Source organism: Melozone crissalis, unplaced genomic scaffold, assembly GCF_028551555.1.
Source record: "Melozone crissalis strain CALT ecotype California unplaced genomic scaffold, PUWL_Pcris_2 ptg000018l_1, whole genome shotgun sequence".
NCBI classification, from domain to species: domain Eukaryota; kingdom Metazoa; phylum Chordata; class Aves; order Passeriformes; family Passerellidae; genus Melozone; species Melozone crissalis.
The window spans coordinates 24,183,478-24,204,760 of record NW_026535796.1 but is presented as its reverse complement, the minus strand read 5'-3'; the positions used below and the strand labels follow the sequence as shown (position 1 = coordinate 24,204,760).

Sequence of the window (21,283 nt, the reverse complement as noted above, 5' to 3'; positions counted from 1 at the left end):
TTGAAAGACAGAGAATGGGAGTAAAAAGAAACAGGCTTGAACTACTGGTAAGATTAATAAGAAGGTAATAAATATTTTATTGTCTCATTTTGTATATACTTAACTAAATGAATAAATCTTGCTATGTAATAAAGTAGCCACTGATCAATGGAAAAGCTAGTTTATTTAAAAACTGAGATGTTAACAGTATTTGCCAAGTGTTGACAATCTATCCACTCAAGTGCCTCAGCAGAGCTCTGTAGTGTCCAATATATCCAGCATGGGTTCTTAAATCCTCACTTGCTCTTCACTGTCAGATTCATCTGGAGAGCTGGGTGTTGGGAGTTCATCAAAAGTGGTGTGTGCTCCTTCCCTTGTCTGCCCAAAGCACGTCGCTATCACATCGACTGCAAGGCGAGCAGTTGCTTTCACTGCCTCTTGAGAAGCTCCCAGCAGTGGATTGACTTCAACCATGTCTACAGCTGAAAGCATTCCTGTGAAAATGATTGGCAGCTTTGTTACTCTGACAAAGGGTACAGTCTTCTGCACGGTTTTGTTTGCAGCCTTTTATTCATTGTAGCAAGTTTGGTATTTGGGTTTGTGACCTGCTCTACCCCTTAGACAAGTAAGATTGGCACTCAAGGGATGAAGTTCGTTCTCAGATGCAAATTTGTGTTTTGAATTTGGTTCTTTCTTACATTGTCACTACCTCACTCATTTGTGCTTTCAGCCTTCAGGAAAAACATTTGATGTTCCATACACATTTATGAGAGGAACGTTTTTTCTCCTAGTCCAAAAATGAGGGTAGTCTCACCTCATACTCTTTTGCTATCCTGTTCATGAATCTATAGACTATTGTCTGGTTGGGATTTTTTTAACCTTCTTTTACTGCAAATAATATTGTTTAAACATATTAAATAAAAACTTGATGGTAATAAGATGAAAAGTCCTCATATATTGAATCAACTGCAGTATATTTTATGAAAGCTTGATTTGTTAGTCTTGAATCCTAGAATGGAATTTCAAACTTTAAGATTGTTTGCACCCATTTTTGTATCCCAGATGCCCATTTTCACATCTCTCCTCATGTGTTTAGGATTAGGGAACAATATTACACATTTTTGACATTAGCTGTTAACATACTGTGTATTTTCTTTTGCTAAGCTGAAGCTGTTGATGATCAAGATGCTTCCAACACCAAGGGAATTGCCAGTCACAGGAATTCTTTTTCCTTTACTGAAGGCTGAATTGACTTTGCAGGCACCTTTGCTTTGACTACATTTACTATCTATTTATACCACAAAAACATAACCAGTATGAGCTGTGGGTAGTTTGTCCTGTCCTCGCTTAGCCCCGTAGTGCTGGTGCTCGTACCTGTGTTGTGTATTTCCTCTGTGATGTACATGCCTTCTCTGTAAGTTAATCCACCTAGAACAGGAGTCCCCGTCGCTGGAGCCAGGGAGGGATCAAAAGCATCAATGTCAAAACTCAGGTGAATTGGTCTCTGTCTCCTGAGACAGAATAAAACAAGAAAAGCAATCTTAGAGCCTTTAAATGTTTTCTATGTGCGTTTCTTACTGTCTAGGCTAATCAGCAAAGTAGCATCAAGCTCCTTGAACCATGTCTCATATACATTAAAAAAGCATCTACTCAGTGAGGGTTTGGTTGAAGATAAGTACTTCAGTTCAAACCATCTTAACTGGTATTTGTCATCTCAGTGGGATGAGGTAGAGAAGTGTATGATACAATCCAGCCTTTTCTCCTTTTGTACAGAAAGCCAGGGTGAAGGCTGAAACACTGATGTGCATGGCAGCTAGGATGGAGGAAGCACCGAGCTCAAGGATTTCACTGACAGTTCATCAAGATGAGCATTTTTCAGGTCAATACCAAAAGGCTGTACCCAAACCCTGCCATGTAGCCTAACTGCTGAAGCAGTAAACCTAAAATGTTAGTTACTTACTATATCATCTGCAGCTGATGACAGCTTAATAAACTGGACACTGCTTGTCACTCACATGAATTATTTAAGTGGCAGACTGCATACTTCCCAACTACTGCAGATGCTCAGTAAGGAGAAGCATCTGGATTACCATGTTCTTTACTTGGCACAGTTGCAGCGAGGAAGGGTGAGCACACCTTTAGGAAACAGCAGCATGCAGCACAGGTTCTAACCTGTGGCAGAGGTTACCCCTTCTAAGTGACCCTCTCCCAGCTCCTAGCATGGTTTGCTCCCTGAGCTGGTTCCCCAAACTTGAACAAGGGTCACAAAGGTGGCAGTAGTGAACTGCAGGAAGGGAGTGGTTAAAGTGAGCTTTACCAGCTGCACTGGCACTGGCAGCCACCAGCAGAACATCGTGTGTGAGCAGTCCAAGGAGGAAGCCATCAAAAGCTTCCACTTCCCATACCAACAGCTCATTTCAAGCTACTGTGAAGTTGCTGTATGTATTTTTAAAAGTGTAATGTGTATCCTGCACTCTGAGTTGATTCAAACGTTGTCAAACTGCAGAAAATTCAGAATTACTTAACAGAACCAAGCAGTATAAAACAGCCACAACTGTAGTGAGTGGTAACCTGTCTCAGCCATCTGTCAAACACGGTGAAATGGCTCCAGTGCTGAGGCTTCCCTGTATTTGGGCACTGTCACAGTTCTGTACAGCCACCCTACATCAAGAGACTTCACTTCAATAACTTTCAGGAAAGCAGATGTTCAACAAGAGTAGTTTAAATTAGATAATAGTTCATTACCTGCCCATCAGTTGTTCAAAGGTTCTTTCCATAACTTTCCGAATTCCAAGGTGATCAATATCCCTCATGGAAAAATACTGGATGTCAAAGTTCTTCAAAATATAGCTGTGAAAATAATTTTTTTAAAACCATCATTACTGGTTTAAGCTGAAATCTAGCAACCCTTATGGATGTGATTTCAAGCTTATTAATTCAGCCTTTACAAAAATATTTTAATCTAAACCAACTTACTGCTCAGCAGGATCCAGATCCCTCAAACCAATGTACACAATATCAGATGCTGAAAGGCAGGGCTTTAGCCAGGAAAAGCCAGGAAGTTGTGGTACCTGCAGGCAAAGGTTTGGTATTAGGTCAGTTTAATGACATACTTAACAAAATGCTATTGATGCTTCCCTGAAAACTTTGTATTGATTTATAGCATCCTTTCTCTCTCTAAACAGAGAAACTTCTGCACTTGACAGTTTGGCTGATGTCATCAGTCCTTACCTTCATTCCTATGTTCAACTGAGGTAAAATGATATGACTTCATCTGAGTTGAATGTCAGTGGATGAAGTTTTTAACTCTTCCACATTTTCCAGTTTGAAGAGGAGGAGGACTAAAAAGCCTGAATCCACAAGCAATAGGTAATTTGCATCAGTGAGTGTAAGGAGGAATGCTGAATAAATACCCAGATGTAGATCACTTACACAGGGCACTTAATGGTGATGCTCTGTAACTTACCCAGTACATTATGCTTAGGTGGAAGAATGAAAATCAAGGCAGCTCTGTCTTTTTAGGAGAAAAGTTTACAAAAACCATATTAAAGATGGATAAATTCAAAGTGGGAAGTTAAAAAAAAAAAAAAAAGAAAAATAAAAGACGGGGGGAAAGCAGAGCAGGAAGTTGGGCCTCTACAGTGGGTTACATCATGCTGGTTTTGATGCAGAATTGAAGAGAATAGGTCTAGTACAGCAACTGAAAGATTATGAGGTCTTTGTCAGCCTTGGTAATTCAGTAGTCATGGTACAGAATTATAAAACCTTTTGGTTAGTAACACTTGCTAATTTTAAGAGTGATATAAATTAAATTTCTCAAATTTCTCTTCTTCTCCCAGCTCTGAAAATGGCTACAGCCAACACAGCTGTCAAGTAGCTAGAAGGTTTTGTTTCCCTCTTAGACTTCTTAATTACTAATTATTCTAAGTACAATATTAGATGTTTTTAAAGGTGATCACACTCATAGCTACATTTAATTACATTGGGTTAAATTAGCACAGATTATAAAAGGGATAAATGAATTGGAGACCACTAGGAAAAATAAATTCAGGTTTCAAAAATGAATTACACAAAATTCATCATCACCACATCATGAACTGAGCATAATAACGACATAATGGCATAACATTGTCAGATACTCTCTAGTATGAATGATTCAGTAGATTTAATACTGCAATTTCAATTATAGCTCTTTCTTTGTAAATAAATACAAGTGAATGTGTTAACTGCCTTTGACAGGTTCTTTGCATTGTTCCCATGGGAAAGGAGCTGCTGATAGTAAAGCCAGAGGGGCAGGCATTTTCATGGGAAGGTGTTAATAGCAGTTTGTGACTTTGGATGGTTCCAGGAGCCCCAAAGCAGTCAGGAAAGGAGGATGATAATTTTTTTAGTCCCATTATCAACTCAGGTGCTGTATTGGATGAGTTAGAGGGTGAGCCATATGCAGTTCTGCACACATGATGGTTTGCTCCAGAGAGTCAGAGGAGTATTAGCCAGACAAATCATTGTCAAAGGCACATCCTCCTACTGCCAAAGAGCTGTTTAAAAATTCACATTTGTAGAAGCCTGGTGGTACCAGCAGGACTGGTGGTACCAGCAGGACTGGTGTTAGTTTTCCTCCCTCTAAACAGGAATACAATAGGGTAAGAAAGCCCCCCAGAATGAGTACACATTTAGAAAGCCCCCTGAGTGAATGCACATGCAGAAAGCCCCCCTGAGTGAATGCACAGACCTGTGTGTGCACCTGCACAGCCAGGCCTTGTCTGAGCTGCTTCTGCAGAGGCATCTGGACTGCTGCAGTCGAGGGGGGCTTGTGACAAGATCCCATGACCAGCACCGTGCCTGAGCAGCTTGCCACTAAGCATAGCCTAATCTTATTCTTTCTTCACTACTGCTGCTTGCAAGAAAGGCCTGCTCCCCCACTGACCCCAGAAAGCTTACAGGTATTCTTTTAGCATGTCAAAAAATCCCAATAATTGTAAAAAATTACTGCTTTTCTGTGCTGCTCAAGAATTGGAACCCAGCAGACCAATATCTGCTCCTTCCCCAGCTATTACAGAACTTTAGCTTTGTTCTGTTTCCACCAAGCCATAAACTGTTCACCTTAAGTGAGCTTTAAAATTCACAAAATTTTCTCTTTCTCTTCTTATCTCCATTGAGAAAGTGTGTACAGGTGCCAAAAAGGAAAAAATATCACCCTCTCTAACTTATGGGCAAAAAAGTAGAAATACAGTAACCTTTTGTATTAACCTTTTCATGTGCAGGGGGTGTTCCAAAAAGCCCCATTAGTTTTGCATTACTTTGGGAATTCCAACACATTTGTAGAGAGCACATAAGAATGACTAGAAAGAGTAAAGTATGTAAAAGCACCAGATGACTCTATTGACTTGTGGATGGAAATAATTCAAAAGAATTTGCAGGAGAAAAAGCAGAACTTTATGAGATGACTGCAGTATTGCCATGCTGAACAGGAACTGATGCAGTGGTATCTTCAGTAGCCATACAGATTTAAACATGCTTGTTCTTGCTTGGAAAGTATACTTCCAGCAACACAGCACACCAAATTTGTCAGAAAAGTGAGAAAATTAGGAGTAAATACTAGCAATGCTGCCAAAATAATGCAGTCAGGTTTCCTGCAGCTCCAGCATCCATTCTCAAGATGCAGTTGCTGATCCTGCTCTCTCTCTCCAGCCTAAGCTGCAGCAGAAGATTGTTGTATCAGAGTTCTACTGCACAGGGGCTGCAGCTCCCTGCCACAGCCCACAGCTAAGCCAGCAGGGTACTTCAGCCTTAGGCCAACCTAATGTTCAGCCTCTTGGCAGCAGCAAAAACAAGCCATGCACATTCCATGTGCCCCAGGAAACAGCTCTTTTTTTGAAAATCTGGCCTCTTTCCAAGAAAAAGGCTCTCTCTTTAAAAGCTCACTGCAAGCAGTTCCAGCTGTTTTGATTTGTAATATTTACAGTGGAGCCAACACCAGAGCAGCCAGTTAGGAGAGATCATAGAGGAACAGCCCCTGTCAGCCCCCAAGGTTGTCAAAACATGGAAGAGCCAAACTAAGCAGAAGCAGCATGTGAGGTATGCAGGAACCAGCTGCTCCTGCAGGTGAGCTCAGCTGGGCTTTCACAGGCTGGGCTCAGGGGAGGTTCCTGCCCAGCCTCAGCAACAACGCCCTCAATGACTCAGGAGCAGCACCAGAGTCAGCTGCTGTGTGCAGCTCACTGTGCAGCCCATGAGGGTGCAAACACAAAGAAAAGCTTTTTCTCACGGTGTCCCTAAGTGTGTCTGTATCTGGGTTTACATGTGTTTGTGGCACTTGTATTTAGGTATGCATGTATGTGCATGTACACACACAGTAACACATACTTTTCCTTGTATTCTGATAGAAAAGATCTGCATTTGCAGCAGGTAAGAAAGAACCTCACATCAGCAAAGGTGAGCAATGCCCTGAGGTTGCCATGTAGGGTAACTACAATCAGGATACTCACTTTATCTTGAAGCTCCCGTAGGAGAAATGAGAGGGGCTGTCCATGGAGGCTCCCAGACTGAGTTGTGAGAGGTGTGTTGATATCAGCATGTGCATCCACCCAGATCACCCCGAGGTGTGGGTGCTGCCGTGCATGGCCGCTGACAGAACCAAGTGCCAGGCTGGAAGTACAGTAACAAGGCTTTAGTCACCATTTCTCCTTCAGAACAACCACAAGGACAAAGGGCAGTCTCTGAGCTTCAGTCAGCCGTGTTGGTACATTTTCACACATCAGACATCTGTGACAATCAAGGGAGCATCCCATACAAACTGCATGGCATGCCACTGCTGTGATTCCAGGAGGCCAAGTAACTACAGGGCTACAGTAACAGATGAGCCACAGCTCTCTGCTGTCACCCTGCCCACATTGCCTGCTCTAGGTACAAATGCTCCAGAAAATCTAGCCTTTTTTTATTCTACTCATGACACCTTCCCCACAATTCCTTCTTACATGCCCTACCATCTTCAACCAATTCTCAGACCAAAGGTTAGTGAAAAAGAGGAAAAAGATTCATGTTGTAAGATCTATTGCAAAATTGTCTGTGTGTAGACATTACAAACCTATCCTAAGACACGATGGGCAAAAGAGACACGTCACTAAACACTGCGCAATAAAGAAACGGAGCAGTTCCTCTGAAGGAACCTGATGACACAAACTTTCCCAAAGAGGAAAACCTCAGTTGTGTGTCTACACAACTGATCACAGACCAGTCTGGAGCTAAGCAGTACTGTCTGAGAAGGTCAGGTTCTTGCAGCTGTCCTCTATGCTCCACTCTAAAAGCCCATTGCTAAGGTATTGCCAAGAAACGACCCGCGAGCTGTTCCCCAAGTCCCCTTGTTTTTTAAATTAAATTCTTGCACTCCAAGTGTTGACCTGCAGCATGAACCACTGATTGTTTTTAGGTCAGCTCACCTGTGATCACCTCCCAAAGTCACACATCTGTGTCCAGCAGCTACTGCTCTGCTCACTGCATCAGCCAGCATCTGGGTGGCCAAGCCCACCGAGCGCGGGTACAAAACCAGGTTGTTGTACAGCTCATCGTTGGGAACTTGAGTGAAATTCAAATCTCCAAAGTCGTGCACTTGGCATCCTGGCAACACAGCAACAAAAAGAGAGAGTGACTTATTTAAATGCCTTCCCAGGGAAATGCTCAAAATCAGTTGGGCATGTATGAAAGGAACAGTGGGAAAGGAATGCATCCATTTGGCTATTTGCATGGCATGCAACTGTCACAGCATTACAAATTAGAAAGTTTAAGACAACATTATCATCTTAAGCTTAAGACAGCTTAAATTTAGCAATGAGCTATGTGAATCATAAAAAGTCACTTAGAAAAAGTTTGGATTTTTAAAAAATTATTTCATGATAAATTCTAACATGAAAAATTATAGTCTGCATTACCATCTTCCTTCTCATTTAGACAGACTGTATACAGCCTCAAATAAGCTCAACTGCTTAAAGATTCCAAGGATTGCACATTTCACTAACTATAGCTACAGTTATTTTACATTTTCAAGGTCCCCAAAAATCCTGGCACAAAACTGCCAAGTAACAAATAATACAATTTTCTTACAGTACTTCCAGGCAACTCCATTGGAGGATCCAGTAGAGCTTTATTAGGAGAACCTTTCCATTTTCTCAACACAAGATATTCTAGAAGGCATTTTAATTCTGGGACTTTGATCCCCAAACTCTTTGAGATCCTTTCAGTGTCAGTTACTGATTTGCTGTCAAACCAGAGAACATTCTGGGTGTAACACTCAGCCTTTCCTCTCAGAGACTCTCAGTTTGACACAGGCTTCTCACTGCAGGCTCTGATGAGGGCAGTAAAGGCCCCAAGGTATTTACAGCTACAGGAACAGCGGCTTAATAAGACCACCCTGAATATCAATCATGCCTGTCCCCTTCACTCCTGAGAAACACCAGGCTGTTTGCAGTTCAAAGCATCCAGGCCAGAGCTGACATTTGCCCTTAGCCATCCTGTGCTTAATGGGGCAATTTGAAAAATTTAAGGCAACATGAAGAAACAGCCTTGGGGCTTTGGGTTCCTGCTTAGTTTCCAGTAAGCCATTAGTCAAATGTCTAGGAAGCTGGCTCTGTGAATTTGCTTGGTGGATATTGCATAAAAGCTTACTTAAGAAATACATTACTTCTTTATATTTTAAAAGGAGTTCTAACTGGTGACATGAATGAAGGACATTTTATGGAGTCACTTGTGCAGATTTTGTGCTGGGAAGTAGGCAAGTGTACATTTCAGAGCAGAGGTGGGCAGATATTGGGATATTTGCAAATGAACAATGTCAGCTGAGCACAGCTGTTCCAGGAAGGATTGCATAGATGCCCCAGCAACTCTGAGATAACACATTCTCTGCAGTGACTTAAAGCAGTAAGCAGGACCAGGACATACCACTGCCAGCTTTTCAGAAGGCAGCACAGGTACCCAACTGCTTTTTTTTCCTCCCATAGACAATACCTAATTAAGCAACAGGATGAAGGCTCTGAAATTTTGAGCCCATTTTGTTCAGATTTGAATGTGCTATCTGATCTCTGGGACCACTACATTTTCCACCCCGTTTATTCTAGTGCTGTGCAGAAGCAGAAAAAAGTGAGTTCCAAGATGTTCAGAAAATGTTACAAGTTGTTTTTTTAATTTGCGTCATCCTGCAAGGCTACTTCTCCCACATGTGCCCACTGCTACACATTTCAGTATTTCAAACTTTGATGGAAGTACTTGAGCATGCCTGGGAGACAAGTTTTGGAAGCAAGACTTCAATGGGCATCAAGACCTTTTGGAGAGACTCTTGTACAAGGGAATAATGCCTTTGATGCAATACCTCTGACGTGTGTGTGAAATAAATCTGCAGTTGGGAGCCATGTGCAGTGAGTTATACATTGCAGGACAACACATTTTACAGTGTGATGGAAGAAATTATACAACTTGGGTTTTGTTCTCTCCTACAGGACATACAAGCACATGGCAGTATTTTATCCATTAAAGGATGAAAAACAACTTCCTTTAATGCTATCACAAAGCTCCACCTTCAGAGCAGTACAAAACAAAGATCGAGCTATGCCATCATTCCTTGCACTGACTGATTCCTTGAAGGAATGAGTTAAAATTCTCCAGGTTATGCTCAAGGCAGGCCACATGTGGCAATTTGAGCAAGTGTGTTTAGAGAAGTAGCAAGTGTTTAGTAGTTTCTGCTTTACCCTGCCCACCTCCAAGATCCCATTGTAGGGCAAAAAGACTTGGTTCAGCTTCTAATAAAAGACCCCATTTGTTTCTCACGATCACATCAGGTTTATATAGCTTAACACTTTTGTGTTATTATTTTTGTGTTATTGCAGAATTCTGCAATCTTGTCCATTTTTGAACACATGGTACTCTTAATTCCCTCTAATTGTTTTTATCTGTTAAAGATGATAGATGTCTTCAGTTTTTGTTACCATCTTCTAAAGTTCAGTTAGGGTTCATGAACCTTGAAGCAGTTTGTTTTCTCAGCTTTGTGCATCCCTTGTCTCTAGGCCCACTGCACTTATGTGCTTGCAGAGGACAGCTCAGGTTTCCCAAGGTGATAAGGAATGTTTTCAGCCAACTATCTGATTAATCTCAGAAGTACATGCTAATCCAATACTCAAGCATTAATATCTTCTCTTACTGTTATTTATTTTAACAGTGCCTAGTGTTTTGAAAACTGGGATTTAATGACCCTAGGGCAAAGGGAAAGCTTAGTGAATAGACAGTGCACAGAGAATGAAATTCACAGTACTTAGATATGCCATGTACCCCAAAGTGTGGGAAGTCCATGTGTACACACAGTTTTTCAAATGACCAGATACTAGAGATTAAAGCAACATGCACATTTGTCTTAATGATACTGAAAAAAGAAAAACAGTTCAATAAATCAGTAACTACTTCAATAATTTGACATAGCTTCTATTTAGAATCTCAGCTATTAGTCTAAAACCTAAAGATCTGAATTGTTTTCCATTTCATCTGCCTGCTTGCACATAGATTTAAGTTTATTTCTTAAATCAAAGCTCCCTCGACTACATTATTTGTGCACAGAAACTGCTCATGGATAGACATGCTGTACTGCTGTGCAATCTGGGGGATTTCACTGTTATTTGGCCATTAGTGAAAGATTTTTCAATCTACCTCACCAAGCAATATCCATTTACCTTCTTTGGTAGCTGGGACACTCTTTGTTTTATACAGATACTAATACTTAAAAACAAAACAGCTTTTTAAATCAGCACCAAAAGTTAACATGAAGAATATATGGAGCATTTTAAAAGGCAGTAGATTCAGGTTCTGAAAGGCAGAAAATGCTATGGGCAGATAGGAAAGCCAGCTTCCTTACACTCATTAGAAAGCACAGCATCCACACCATTTGTCAGTGAAGCAGGTCAGGTCTAGCCAGGATTAAAGTTCTTTTAAATGGAAACACACCATAAGTACCACACAGTACTTAAGGAGGAAGCAGCACAAACATTTTGCTAGTAATGAAAGAACATAAAACTAAATGTGATCAAAAGTCTTTTGTTCACAATTTCAAGCCCTACCAGAAATTACTTTCAGATGAAAAATATATTATGTCTGATTCATTACTCAATTATCAACAGTGCAGGAAATTTATAGCAACCAAATACATACAAGTCAGCTCCACCAACACCCTGGTTCTAGCAGAGATCCCTTTTTGAAATGAGGTAAACAAAAAAGCAGGTCTGAGTAATCTATTTGTGTTACAGAAGCTTGAAAGAGATACAAGGGAGATAAAGGTGTCAATCTGAGCAGGAGCACAGAGAGCAGTTACATAACCCACACTGCACATGCACAGCAGCCTGCAACAAAGCACAACCAGCTCAGGAGTGCAATCCTCAGGGCTTCAATGCCCCCAGGGGTGCTGGGGACACATTTCAGCCAAAAAATTAATACATTAGCTTGAAATGGTTTGCACACTACGTCATTCCCAGGGTAATTTCTTTTGACCAGAACAGGTTAGGGAAAGATCACAGAGGCATTCAACCTGCAGTAAGCTGTCATTTATCCAGCCTGCACAGCCAGAACCTTACTTGTATCAGGTAGAACAAATCTTCATTATTCCTACTTTGGAGCCTTAGACTTCAAATAAAAAAATTTTAAAAAAGAAAAAAAAAAAAAAATCACACACAGGAAAAAACAAAACTCACCAAAACCAAAACAAACAAAAAACCAAAACAAAACATCAACCAACCAAAAAGAAAAAAAAACTAAACAAAAACCATCAAACAAAGAAACCCCAACAAATTAAGTGTATACCTGAAAAAACTTCCTTGCACGCCTTTTCAAATAAGCTGTTGATGTATCAGTCATGCTCAACTCAGTTATTTTGCCATTAGTGAATGATTTGATAATCTTTCACTGGGGACATAACACATCTTTCAGCAAGCTGTATGACACATCTGAAGTTAACTTCCTATCATAAGCAAAATGCACACAGTAGCCAGCAGTTACTACAGAAATTTTCCTGCACAGATTTAGAGAACTGTCCTCTGTAAAAACAGGCAGCTCATGTCAGGTGGCATTTCATTGGAAAACATCTGGGCAGCAGCACAGAAAGCCTCCCCCCATCCTCCTCTACCAGGAAATTGCACCAGCAACACAAGCAGCAAACTTGCCAGTAGGAGATTCAGCTCTGCAGAGCCAGGCTGTTTGCTGACATTGCCCCATGGCACATTCACATACATATAACAGCTCTGCAAGGCAGCAGATTGGAACAAAAGCACAAGGAACATGGTCTAGGACTGATCTCCCAACACTGCTGATTTACACTGGGCATTTGTGAACTGGACTTAAAAAAAAAACCCCAAAACCTAAATTAGTGGGAAAAGTAAATCCTCTCCTGGATGAACTACTGTCAAAGGAATCTGGAAACCCTACAGTTACTGGACCTTCTTTCATACTATGTTATATACAAAGTTGCTCACACGCAAGCACCGCTCCTGCAAACTGTTTTCTCAGCTCTAGTACCATTTACTAAACCACCACAAACACATAAAGGCCTTTTAGGATGCAATGACTGTTACGAACAATGTTTATAGGCAAACTTAACATTTTACTTCACATGAATGAAACCAGGTTACTCTCCTTCTTTTCAGTGTAAACCCATTGGCTTATGGTGGGGACTTTGTAATCCTTTCTCAGAGACACTGTCAAAACGTTACACAACAGCAAACAAATTATTCAATTCATTACAACCAATGCATTCTGAAGCTTTTTTTTTTTTTTTAAAGTAGTCTTAACCCTCCAGAGTTATCCAGGACGTGTGTGCATTACAACTACACAAAGTGCATGCTTTCATTTTACATGAATAGGAAATCAGGCTAGCAAGGTTCCCACTGCAAGAGACAGACTTCTGCAGCCTAATTTAGTCATAACCTGCTTGCTAGGAACTTCATCACACAGCATCTACTTCTCTTTAAACTGAACAGGTATCTGCTAGAAGAGGTACAGGTATATATACCAGGTTACATATAGGTATATATAGGTTGGATAAATAGTTGATGGCCCAACAGATACCTCTCAGCTCTAAAATTTCACTTCCTAAAAGGCAAGTTCTTGTATGAGCAATTCCCATCCTTTTATTTGAAATTCTGAAAGGTCTGGTTTAAGACAAAGTTTCTGTAGCTGTAAATATTAAAAAAGATTCATCTCCTACAAAAGCAACAAGCAAACCCAATTCCAACTGCTGCCCCAAGTCTGTAGTCAAGATGTCCCTTGCATAAAGGGAGCCAAAAATTATTTTTCCAACCCCAAATCAAGCGGCCACCTCATTTCCCTTTGAAAATGGCTTATAATGTTAATCTCTGATGAAATTCAGTGCAGTTGACCTTGAGAGGTCTTCAAAAACGTCACTCTGAGGTGTTGGGAAACATTTGCACTGTGGCTTGCATCAGAGAGAAGGGTGCAGCTCTCACGTGTGCCACAGCACCACCAAACCCTGCACATGTTCTAATTCCCTTCAAATGAACTTAACCCAGGCTCAGCTCCTGACAACACCACAATGGGGCCCTTACAGCTATGAGCATCACACTGCCAAAAGAGCTTTCCTCAACAATAAGCATCTTGTGCTTTAGATTGTTACAAAAGTAAACAGTTACATTACATTCCTTAACGCAGGCAGGTAACACTTGAGAGGAAGGGAGAGTAAAATATATTAGAGATTACTGAAATTCTCTTCTTCCCTCTTAACCAGCTGGGAGAACCTAACATCTCATCACTTCTTCATATACAAATGAAGTCTGGTGGGTTGTTGGTCTGTGGGTTTTTGGGTTTGGGTTTTTTTTTTTTTATTTAACTTTAGTGCTTCATTCCCTGCTTTTCAGCAGGTGGTGTTATAATAGAAATTTCCACCTTTCATCCAAAACCAGTCCTCCATATCATATTCACATAAGCATACACCTGCCATAGTGAGTCCACAACAAGACACATGATTAAAGTTTCAAATGAGAAAGCAGTAATAGATCGTGTGTACTGTAAAGCAGATCAAAATCCAACTCATTACCTAATTTTCCCTCTGTCACCCCCCTTTATGCATCCCCCCTAATAACTCCCCTCCTCCAACAGAATTAATAGCAAAAAAAATTAAACCAGAATGTAATCTAAATGTACTCCTATCCAAAGAGAATTATATAGGTGTAAAAATTCAGCTAAGTAATGTATTAAAAGTAGTTTTATAATATGAAAATATCTAGGATGAAGGGAATCACTATAAATAAAAAATATATAAAACCCCCAAGAGCTCTGTTCATTGGTCCTTCACCCTAGTCTCCCTTTATTTAAAGATCAGGAGAAATAATTCAGGTTTTTCTGATCTTCACCAGCCTAGCTTTATTTTTAAAGGTATTTAAACTAAGCTGACACACAGAACAATTACAGTTAAAGCACCAAGTGACATTTACCCCAAATTCACAAAGATTCTTTTAAAGCCAATTTCATAGAGGGCAACCTCAAGTATGCACCAGCCAAATGGGAGACAAAAACAAACATCCAATCGATGGATGGCTGACACAAAGCTTTTCATTCCAAAGCAGACTGTGTGCTCCATCAGCATGGGGAAGGGAATATCAGAACCACCTGACTGCAAGGACTGCTCTGACTCTATTTTCAGTGTTGGCATTTTTCTCCTGGCTTCCAAGGCTACCTGTACTCATGCAAACATGGAAGGTACAGCACTCAAAAGGATAAACTGCAGCTGCTGAGCAGAGCTGTGCACAGCAGAGCACACTCCCCAGGGGAGCTCAGCCTCCCCTGCTCAAGGCAAGACAGACAACGAGGTCTGCTGGGAAGATGCAGCCTAAAAACTGCCTCAGTGGAGGCCTCCTCAAAGCAGCTCTGCTCCAAAACCCCAGCAGGGCTCCTCCTGCCTGCCAGCAGAGCCAGTTCTGGCTGCCTTCCCCCACAGAGTGGGGCAGCACCTGCCCTTGCTGCATCCTGACAAGTGGCATCATTTCAAAGACTCACTGCAAACGCAAGGTACAATCAGCCCCTTTGGCTGTGCTTTGATTTTTGACAAACCACTGGTCTTTGAAGGTAACCAATCATGGCTAATCCACATTTGAGAGATAAACAAGAATAGCAGAGTCCCATGGATCTTTATCTCTGTATAAATAAAAAGAGGTAATTAAGTCTGGTTCCAGAAATAAGTTGCAGTACTACATAAGTATGTTGTACTGATATTATTAAACAGAACTGTTTGGGCATGCTTGTGTCTAAGGGAAAGGAAGGAGAAGAGGACTGCCATTTACCCATTTAGTTTCAGGGGAAAAGGAGGAGGAGAGGGTGTTCCTGGATTTAAAAAATGCATTCCTATTTCTGCTTTGTAGAGAAGAAGCTGTTAGTCTGACCTCTTTGTGTTATATCCAAACTGATTTTTGGTCCTGAGGATGTTCCTAGCACATGAATACTTAGCTTTGACAGTACTAGCACCAGATGTGATCAGAAATAAAAACAGATGAACAGTAGCATTTCTTACCTCAACAATGCAGAGATTTAACTAAATAGCATGCTGCGTAAATGCCAGCAGTTATTTAGAATTTTGCCTGTCTCCCACTTCATCAACAGCAGAAAACACAACTCAAAAAAAAGCCAGATCTTGATGTCATCCGTACAACAAATTTAGAGTTTACTGGAATTCTAGAGATTAGAGATATTTGACTGGCTGTACCAATGTCTTTACAAGTTTAAAATACTGAGTTGTGAAGAGAAACAACTGAGGTAAAAGCTAGTGCAAAACAAAGCTAGAAGCCAAGAATCCATTCCTGACAGATCTTGTTTTTAATATGTAAATCCAATTTCAGTCCAAATACAGGGCAAGCAGAATGGTACAGTTTGTCAAGTTCTTCAGGGATACAGGCAACTTTTTAAACACATTTATTGGATGGACTGATGAACATTATGTTCCCAACAATGCAGCTACAGCTCTTGCCAGTCCAAATCTGCTGAATCCCAGCACCTATACTTATTTATGCATAATTGGTGCATAACTAAAAAACTGTTTATCTTCCTTCTAAACTCTTTACTGAAGATGATTTAGGCGGACAAACAAAAGGAGATATGTAGAAGCAGCTGCTTCATGATTTATTAAGAGTGATACTAACCATATGAGCTGTCTTGGTGAAGAAGCAAAGTTGAATTGCTATTTCTGGCAGCAGATGTCAACAGGAGTCCAATGTTTTTGGGCAAAGCAGTAGTGTAACTCCAGAGACACAGGGATTAACAGCTCCACTCCTCTTTTAGAGGAGGTTACTCCTTTCTGAGTCACTACACTGACCTCATGAAGCCTATGACTGAAGAATTTTTCCAGTCCAACAGAAGAATGGTGGATATGATGCTCATTCTCTCTGACACATGCAGTTCCCCTCTGTGTGTAAGCCACATGTCTCTGCAGTTCACCAACTTGTCAAGCCAGCAACTCAGATCCAAACTTTGCTAATCAATCCTACACTAAACCAAATCCAAGCCTAAGGTCAGCAACCCAGCTGCATGCAGTTCTAAATAAAGACCAAAAAAATTTAATTCAGCAATCAACAACAGTCAACACACAAGAATGAATACTTGGGAAGGAATTTTACACTAAAGTTGTTCCCGTGCCAGCAGCAGCACAGATGCTCTAAGTCACCTCAAAGGCTACAGTAAGAAACAGTAGCTCTCTATTAAGTATAAAACTGAGTAAGGCCTTTCTCTCCTCAAGTAAAAGGATTAGGCAAAACTCTGGATTGAAGTTTGATCAGATTCTCTGCCTAATCTGCAGCAAACAGGAGAGGCCCAAGAGATTCTCACTTTAAAAAACTTCATACTTTGCACCTTCAGTAGCTTATATATCTGCCACCTATGTCCCCCACTCCTAGCCAAAAAGTCCAAAAGCCACCACATACTGCACCCATTTCTGTTTACTGCTAGAGCAATACACAGACCTACATGCTTTACACCCTTTTCTCTCCCATGCCAAGGAGCTGGGGGCCTCTGTTTTCACATGGCACTTTTACTTCTTTGGCAACATGTCCTTTAAGCTGATAATATTTTAGTTTCCCTTAGGAGAGGAAGCAAAGCCAAAAGACAAACATCTCCAAGGTGAATAAAAATCCCCACAGGCAGAGTAAATTATACTTTAATTTACTCCTGCTAGACTTGCACACCCACTGCTTTTGGCTTGGGACTCCTGCTACAGTAACTCTGAGTACCCCTTGAGCTAGTACCAACAGGTAACTGTGATCTCTCTGCTCCTGACAAGGGGAAAAAAGTCAAATTGGTGGCTCAGATTCATCTCTGACACTCTGGTACAGACTAGCAACAACATCTGCCTCTCTGCTCCCTCCTCGGATTTCAGCCTAAGCATAAACAAGCAGTTCACAGGCAGTCATTGACTGAGGCAGCCAAGAAGTTACTATACCATGTAAGTATGGTCACAGAATCTGTCAAGGGAGGGATTCCCCCCAAAAAATAGAAATTGGAATAGCAGCTCAGAACACTGCAATAGGACTATGAAAGAACAAAAATTAGGATAGGGTCAAAGGAACAATAAAATTCCACCACCCCCGCCCCCCAAATGCACCAGACAGTGAAAGCAAAGTGGAAAACGATGGAAAAAGTGGAAACAAAAGTGTAGTGTTCTCACTCTTTCTGATGTGGCTGGAGCACTATCAACAGAAGTCACTAAATAAGGCAGAAAAACATGTGAAGAGCCATGTGGCTGCTTCTTATTCAAAGCAACAAACATAGTATATACATCTTACTACCCAAAGGCTGCCTTTTGGAGAACCCTCCAGAGCACCTTCATTTTATACAGCATGAGATGAACTTGAATTACAAATGGAAAATGAATAAATCAAAACTTAAAATAAATAAACTTTAACATTTCAGGCAAAGAGAAGAGTCTGATCACCAGAAATCTCTTCCACATGAAAGACAGTGAGGGCAATTTTCAGTTACTGTTAATGCAGAGGAACACTGCTTCTTTCCCCCATCTGTGCTTCTATAGATGGCCCAGAATCTAGCCTCACTCTTGTACTGGGAAGCATCATTCCACATTTCATACTTGGTTTCAAACTGGTAATGACAAGGAAAATCAAGTTTATAGCATTTTTTCATATCCAAGCAGGCAATGGGGGCACGTAACAAACACTTTCTATATGCACTCACATACACAGACCCTGTGGTCACAAATGCTTCAGAACTATCCAGTACAGATGAAGAGGCCCTGTGTCTTAGACAATTGATATTTATTTTTAAAGGAGAAGCCTGGTCTGCTGCAATACAGTTTGCCTGTTTCTGGAAAACAATCAAGAATCCCTCAAAATCATTAACTCCTATAATAAAACAGATAAATAGACTGTCCAAATTAATAATTAGAATCATACCATGGCTCCATTCATACTGTGGTCTTCTTAAAAGTATGAGCAGAAAACTCATAGTGTTAGAAAGACAGAGAAAGCAGCTCAAGTTTTACTGCCAGTTCAGCCTACCACAGGACTCCAAATAATAGCACTATTACACAGTACTGTAGCCAAAGCTATCCTGGCATCCCAGAGAAGAAAAACAAGCAGCCCACATATAAAAACAATAATTTGTTAAGTTTCCATGAACAACAAATGTGTACAGTGCAAAAGGCTACATGGCAGCATCCTCCTCCATCCAGCACCCTCCCCTCAAGCAGGTTGTCCTTGCACTGCAAACCACTCCTCTGGGCATGCTGGTGACTGTCATCGTTGCAGCATGGGCCCTCACAGCAGAGCCTGTTCTAAAAAAGGCTGCAGAGATTTAGGCAGCAACACCACCTTAAAAAACAAACCAACCCCACCCCAGTGGAAGAACACACCAGCAATAGGAAACTGCAACTGCAGAAGAAAGAGCCTCTAAAAACTGTAAGGGAACAGCAAGAAGGTACCTCCCTGTGCATAACTGATTGATGAGTAAACAACCCATAAGAAACTAAGCAGTGAAAATATTTGTTTAAATTAGTTTACCTGGCTTCATTTCTATCCCCACAACATTTTGATGCTGGAATCCAGAAAGGGCTCAAATTTCCCTTTCTACCTTCTACAAGCTCCTATTGAAGTGAGTTTGTGTCAGGCAAATGAGAGGGCTTCCTCTTCTAGTTTTAAATTTTGTTGGGTTTTGTGGGTTTGGAGTTTTCATCAAAGAATTCTTACAAAGTGGAAACATTAGCTCCGAACCACTTGAAAGAGAACTCCAAGCCTTACAGTATAAAATTCTGTCACTGATACAAAATAATCTGCTGCCTACAGGCTTATTTAGAAGAGCATCCTCCTTTCAAGCCTAGCAATTCGCAAGTTTCAAACAAACTTTAGGCTCAGTAACTATTCCAGTACAAACCTCTTTTAGATGCCCTCTTGCACATTTGCTGAGGTTATAGCGCTCGCTCACTAGAATTTAAGTATTGCCAACGACAGCAAGTATCTGTACTTTGCTCAAAACAAGTGAGAAAAAGAGTATCTACTCATTTGGCTGCCAACTGGGACTTTTCAGCTTGTGAATCATAAGATATGCAGGATATGCATACAGGGCTGCACAGAACAATTGTTTCTGTTTTGAAGAGTTCTTAAATTCAGAATGAAATTGCTGGAGGGTTACTAGGCAATTATCTCTCTATGCATCTAATCCCCACTGACACTAACCACCCAGGGAGCAGATATTGGTTCTTTCTGGGGTCCATCCCTGCAATCCATCCTCATCACACCATTTTCAGTAACACTCTTTAGATTAAAGATTCTCCAAGCCACAGTTAAGCTTTACAAGTTTCTATCCTTTGTGTCCTGTTTCCAGTAACTGTGGTACAGCTTTCTGCAGGTCTCAGCTTGCAGAAGTAATAGATGTGAGAAGCTGAATCACAATTAAGCGCATGGATTTGCCTGCACAAAAGGACCAGAAACGGCCCGTTCACATTTGTATTGGGTGGTATTTGCAAGCGTTTTCAAAGACTTCACACAAGACCTCATAAATAAAACTGAGGACTTCTCCAGAAAATTCTGGATTTCATCACCTAGAAGCATACGAATCTTCTAGGATCAACCTGGTAACAAACACAGAAGGGAATAAAAAAGAAAAGGCAAAGCGCACAGCGTGTGATATGCCGAGGATCACAGTAACTTGTCGGGATGCCATAGGCGCACACAGCGCTGCAAAGAGCCTCTCGCTTCCCCGGCTCAGCACGGGAGCAGCCCACGCTCCGTGTGCCGGTGCGGCGCTCGCTGTGCGTCCCGCTGTTCCCGGCAGCCGGGACCACCGGCCGCTCTTTGTTCCGGGACCCCCGCAGGGCCCCGTGCGGCTCCTCCCGTGCGGAATGCGGCGAGCCTGTCCCCGCCGGCCCCTCCTCACGGCTGCGGGCATCGCCGGGCGCGGCGCGCTCCGTGAGTCCCGGGAGGCAGGAGCCGTCTGCCCCCGCCGCAGGGAGCGGCTGAGTCACGCTGCCCCGAGAGGCGAGGGGGCGATGCGGGCAGCCCCGCAGCCCCGCCGCCACCCCCGCCCGCCGCGCAGTGCTCACCGAGCCCGGCCAGCCGCTCCACCAGCCCCGCGGCGCGGAGGGTAGCGGGGCCGTGGTCCACTCCTCCCCGTTTCTGCGAGACAAAGAGAGGAGAACGCGTCAGACAGCGCTGCCGGCAGCCAGGTGCGCAAGCCCCGCCGGGGAGCGGGAGCAGGGCGACCGCGGCACCGAGCGGCACCCGGCGCGCCCCGCGATGCCCACCTGGCCCCTGGAGAGCGGGGCTCCCACCAGCGCCACGGAGTGCGCCCGGCGGCGCGGCGGGAGCGCGGTGAGGGGCCGGGCGCGGAGCAGGCGGGCGAGGGGCTCGCGCAGGGCCATGGCGGGGCGATGCTGCTGCCGCGCGCCGCCCGCGCCCCGCTCTCTTCAGCGCTCCGCGCCGCCCCCCGCGCGCCGCCGCCCCGCCCCTCGCGCCCCCGCGCCCCCGGCCAACGGCAGCGCGCGCGCACGGAGGTGTGTCCCGCCCCCCCCACCCCCCGCGCGCGGCCCCGCCCCGCTCCCCTCACGGCCGCCCGGGGTTTTTCCACTGCGGCCGCCTCGGGCTCCCGCCGGTGCGGCAGCGCTGCCGGGCCCCGCGGGGCCGCCGCACCCCCTCAGGCCGAGGGCAGCCGCTGTCGCACCCGCCCCGCCGGGACACAGGCGGGGGCTCGGAGACGAGCAGCACCTCAGCCGGGCTCCCTGGTTGGCCACAGCGAGCTCGGGAGCCTCCGTGCGGGCACGCTGCTCCCTGGCTTC

General features: G+C 43.0%; 1 protein-coding gene across 1 annotated transcript; it reads right to left on the bottom strand.

Moving 5' to 3' along the window:
- Positions 1-48: 48 nt before the first annotated feature.
- ARG2 (arginase 2) lies at positions 49-20,869 on the bottom strand. The gene is made up of 8 exons (XM_054275746.1): positions 20,753-20,869; positions 20,552-20,624; positions 7,419-7,596; positions 6,468-6,627; positions 2,956-3,050; positions 2,725-2,829; positions 1,354-1,490; positions 49-473 (listed from the first exon to the last, which is right to left on the bottom strand). The coding sequence occupies exons 1-8, from the start codon at positions 20,867-20,869 to the stop codon at positions 268-270; spliced, it is 1,071 nt and encodes a 356-aa protein (XP_054131721.1). The 3' UTR covers positions 49-267.
- Between the last annotated feature and the right edge of the window lie 414 nt (positions 20,870-21,283).

Bases quoted from the DNA above. Each gene is read 5' to 3' on its own strand.
- ARG2 (XM_054275746.1), bottom strand. From the start codon at position 20,869: ATGGCCCTGCGCGAGCCCCTCGCCCGCCTGCTCCGCGCCCGGCCCCTC. The intron at 7,597-20,551 runs GTGAGCACTGCG...CTGTGTTGCCAG, and splicing joins GGAGCGGCTGGCCGGGCTCG to GATGCCAAGTGCACGACTTT. The intron at 1,491-2,724 runs GTAATGAACTAT...ATTCTGTCTCAG, and splicing joins TTTGAACAACTGATGGGCAG to GAGACAGAGACCAATTCACC.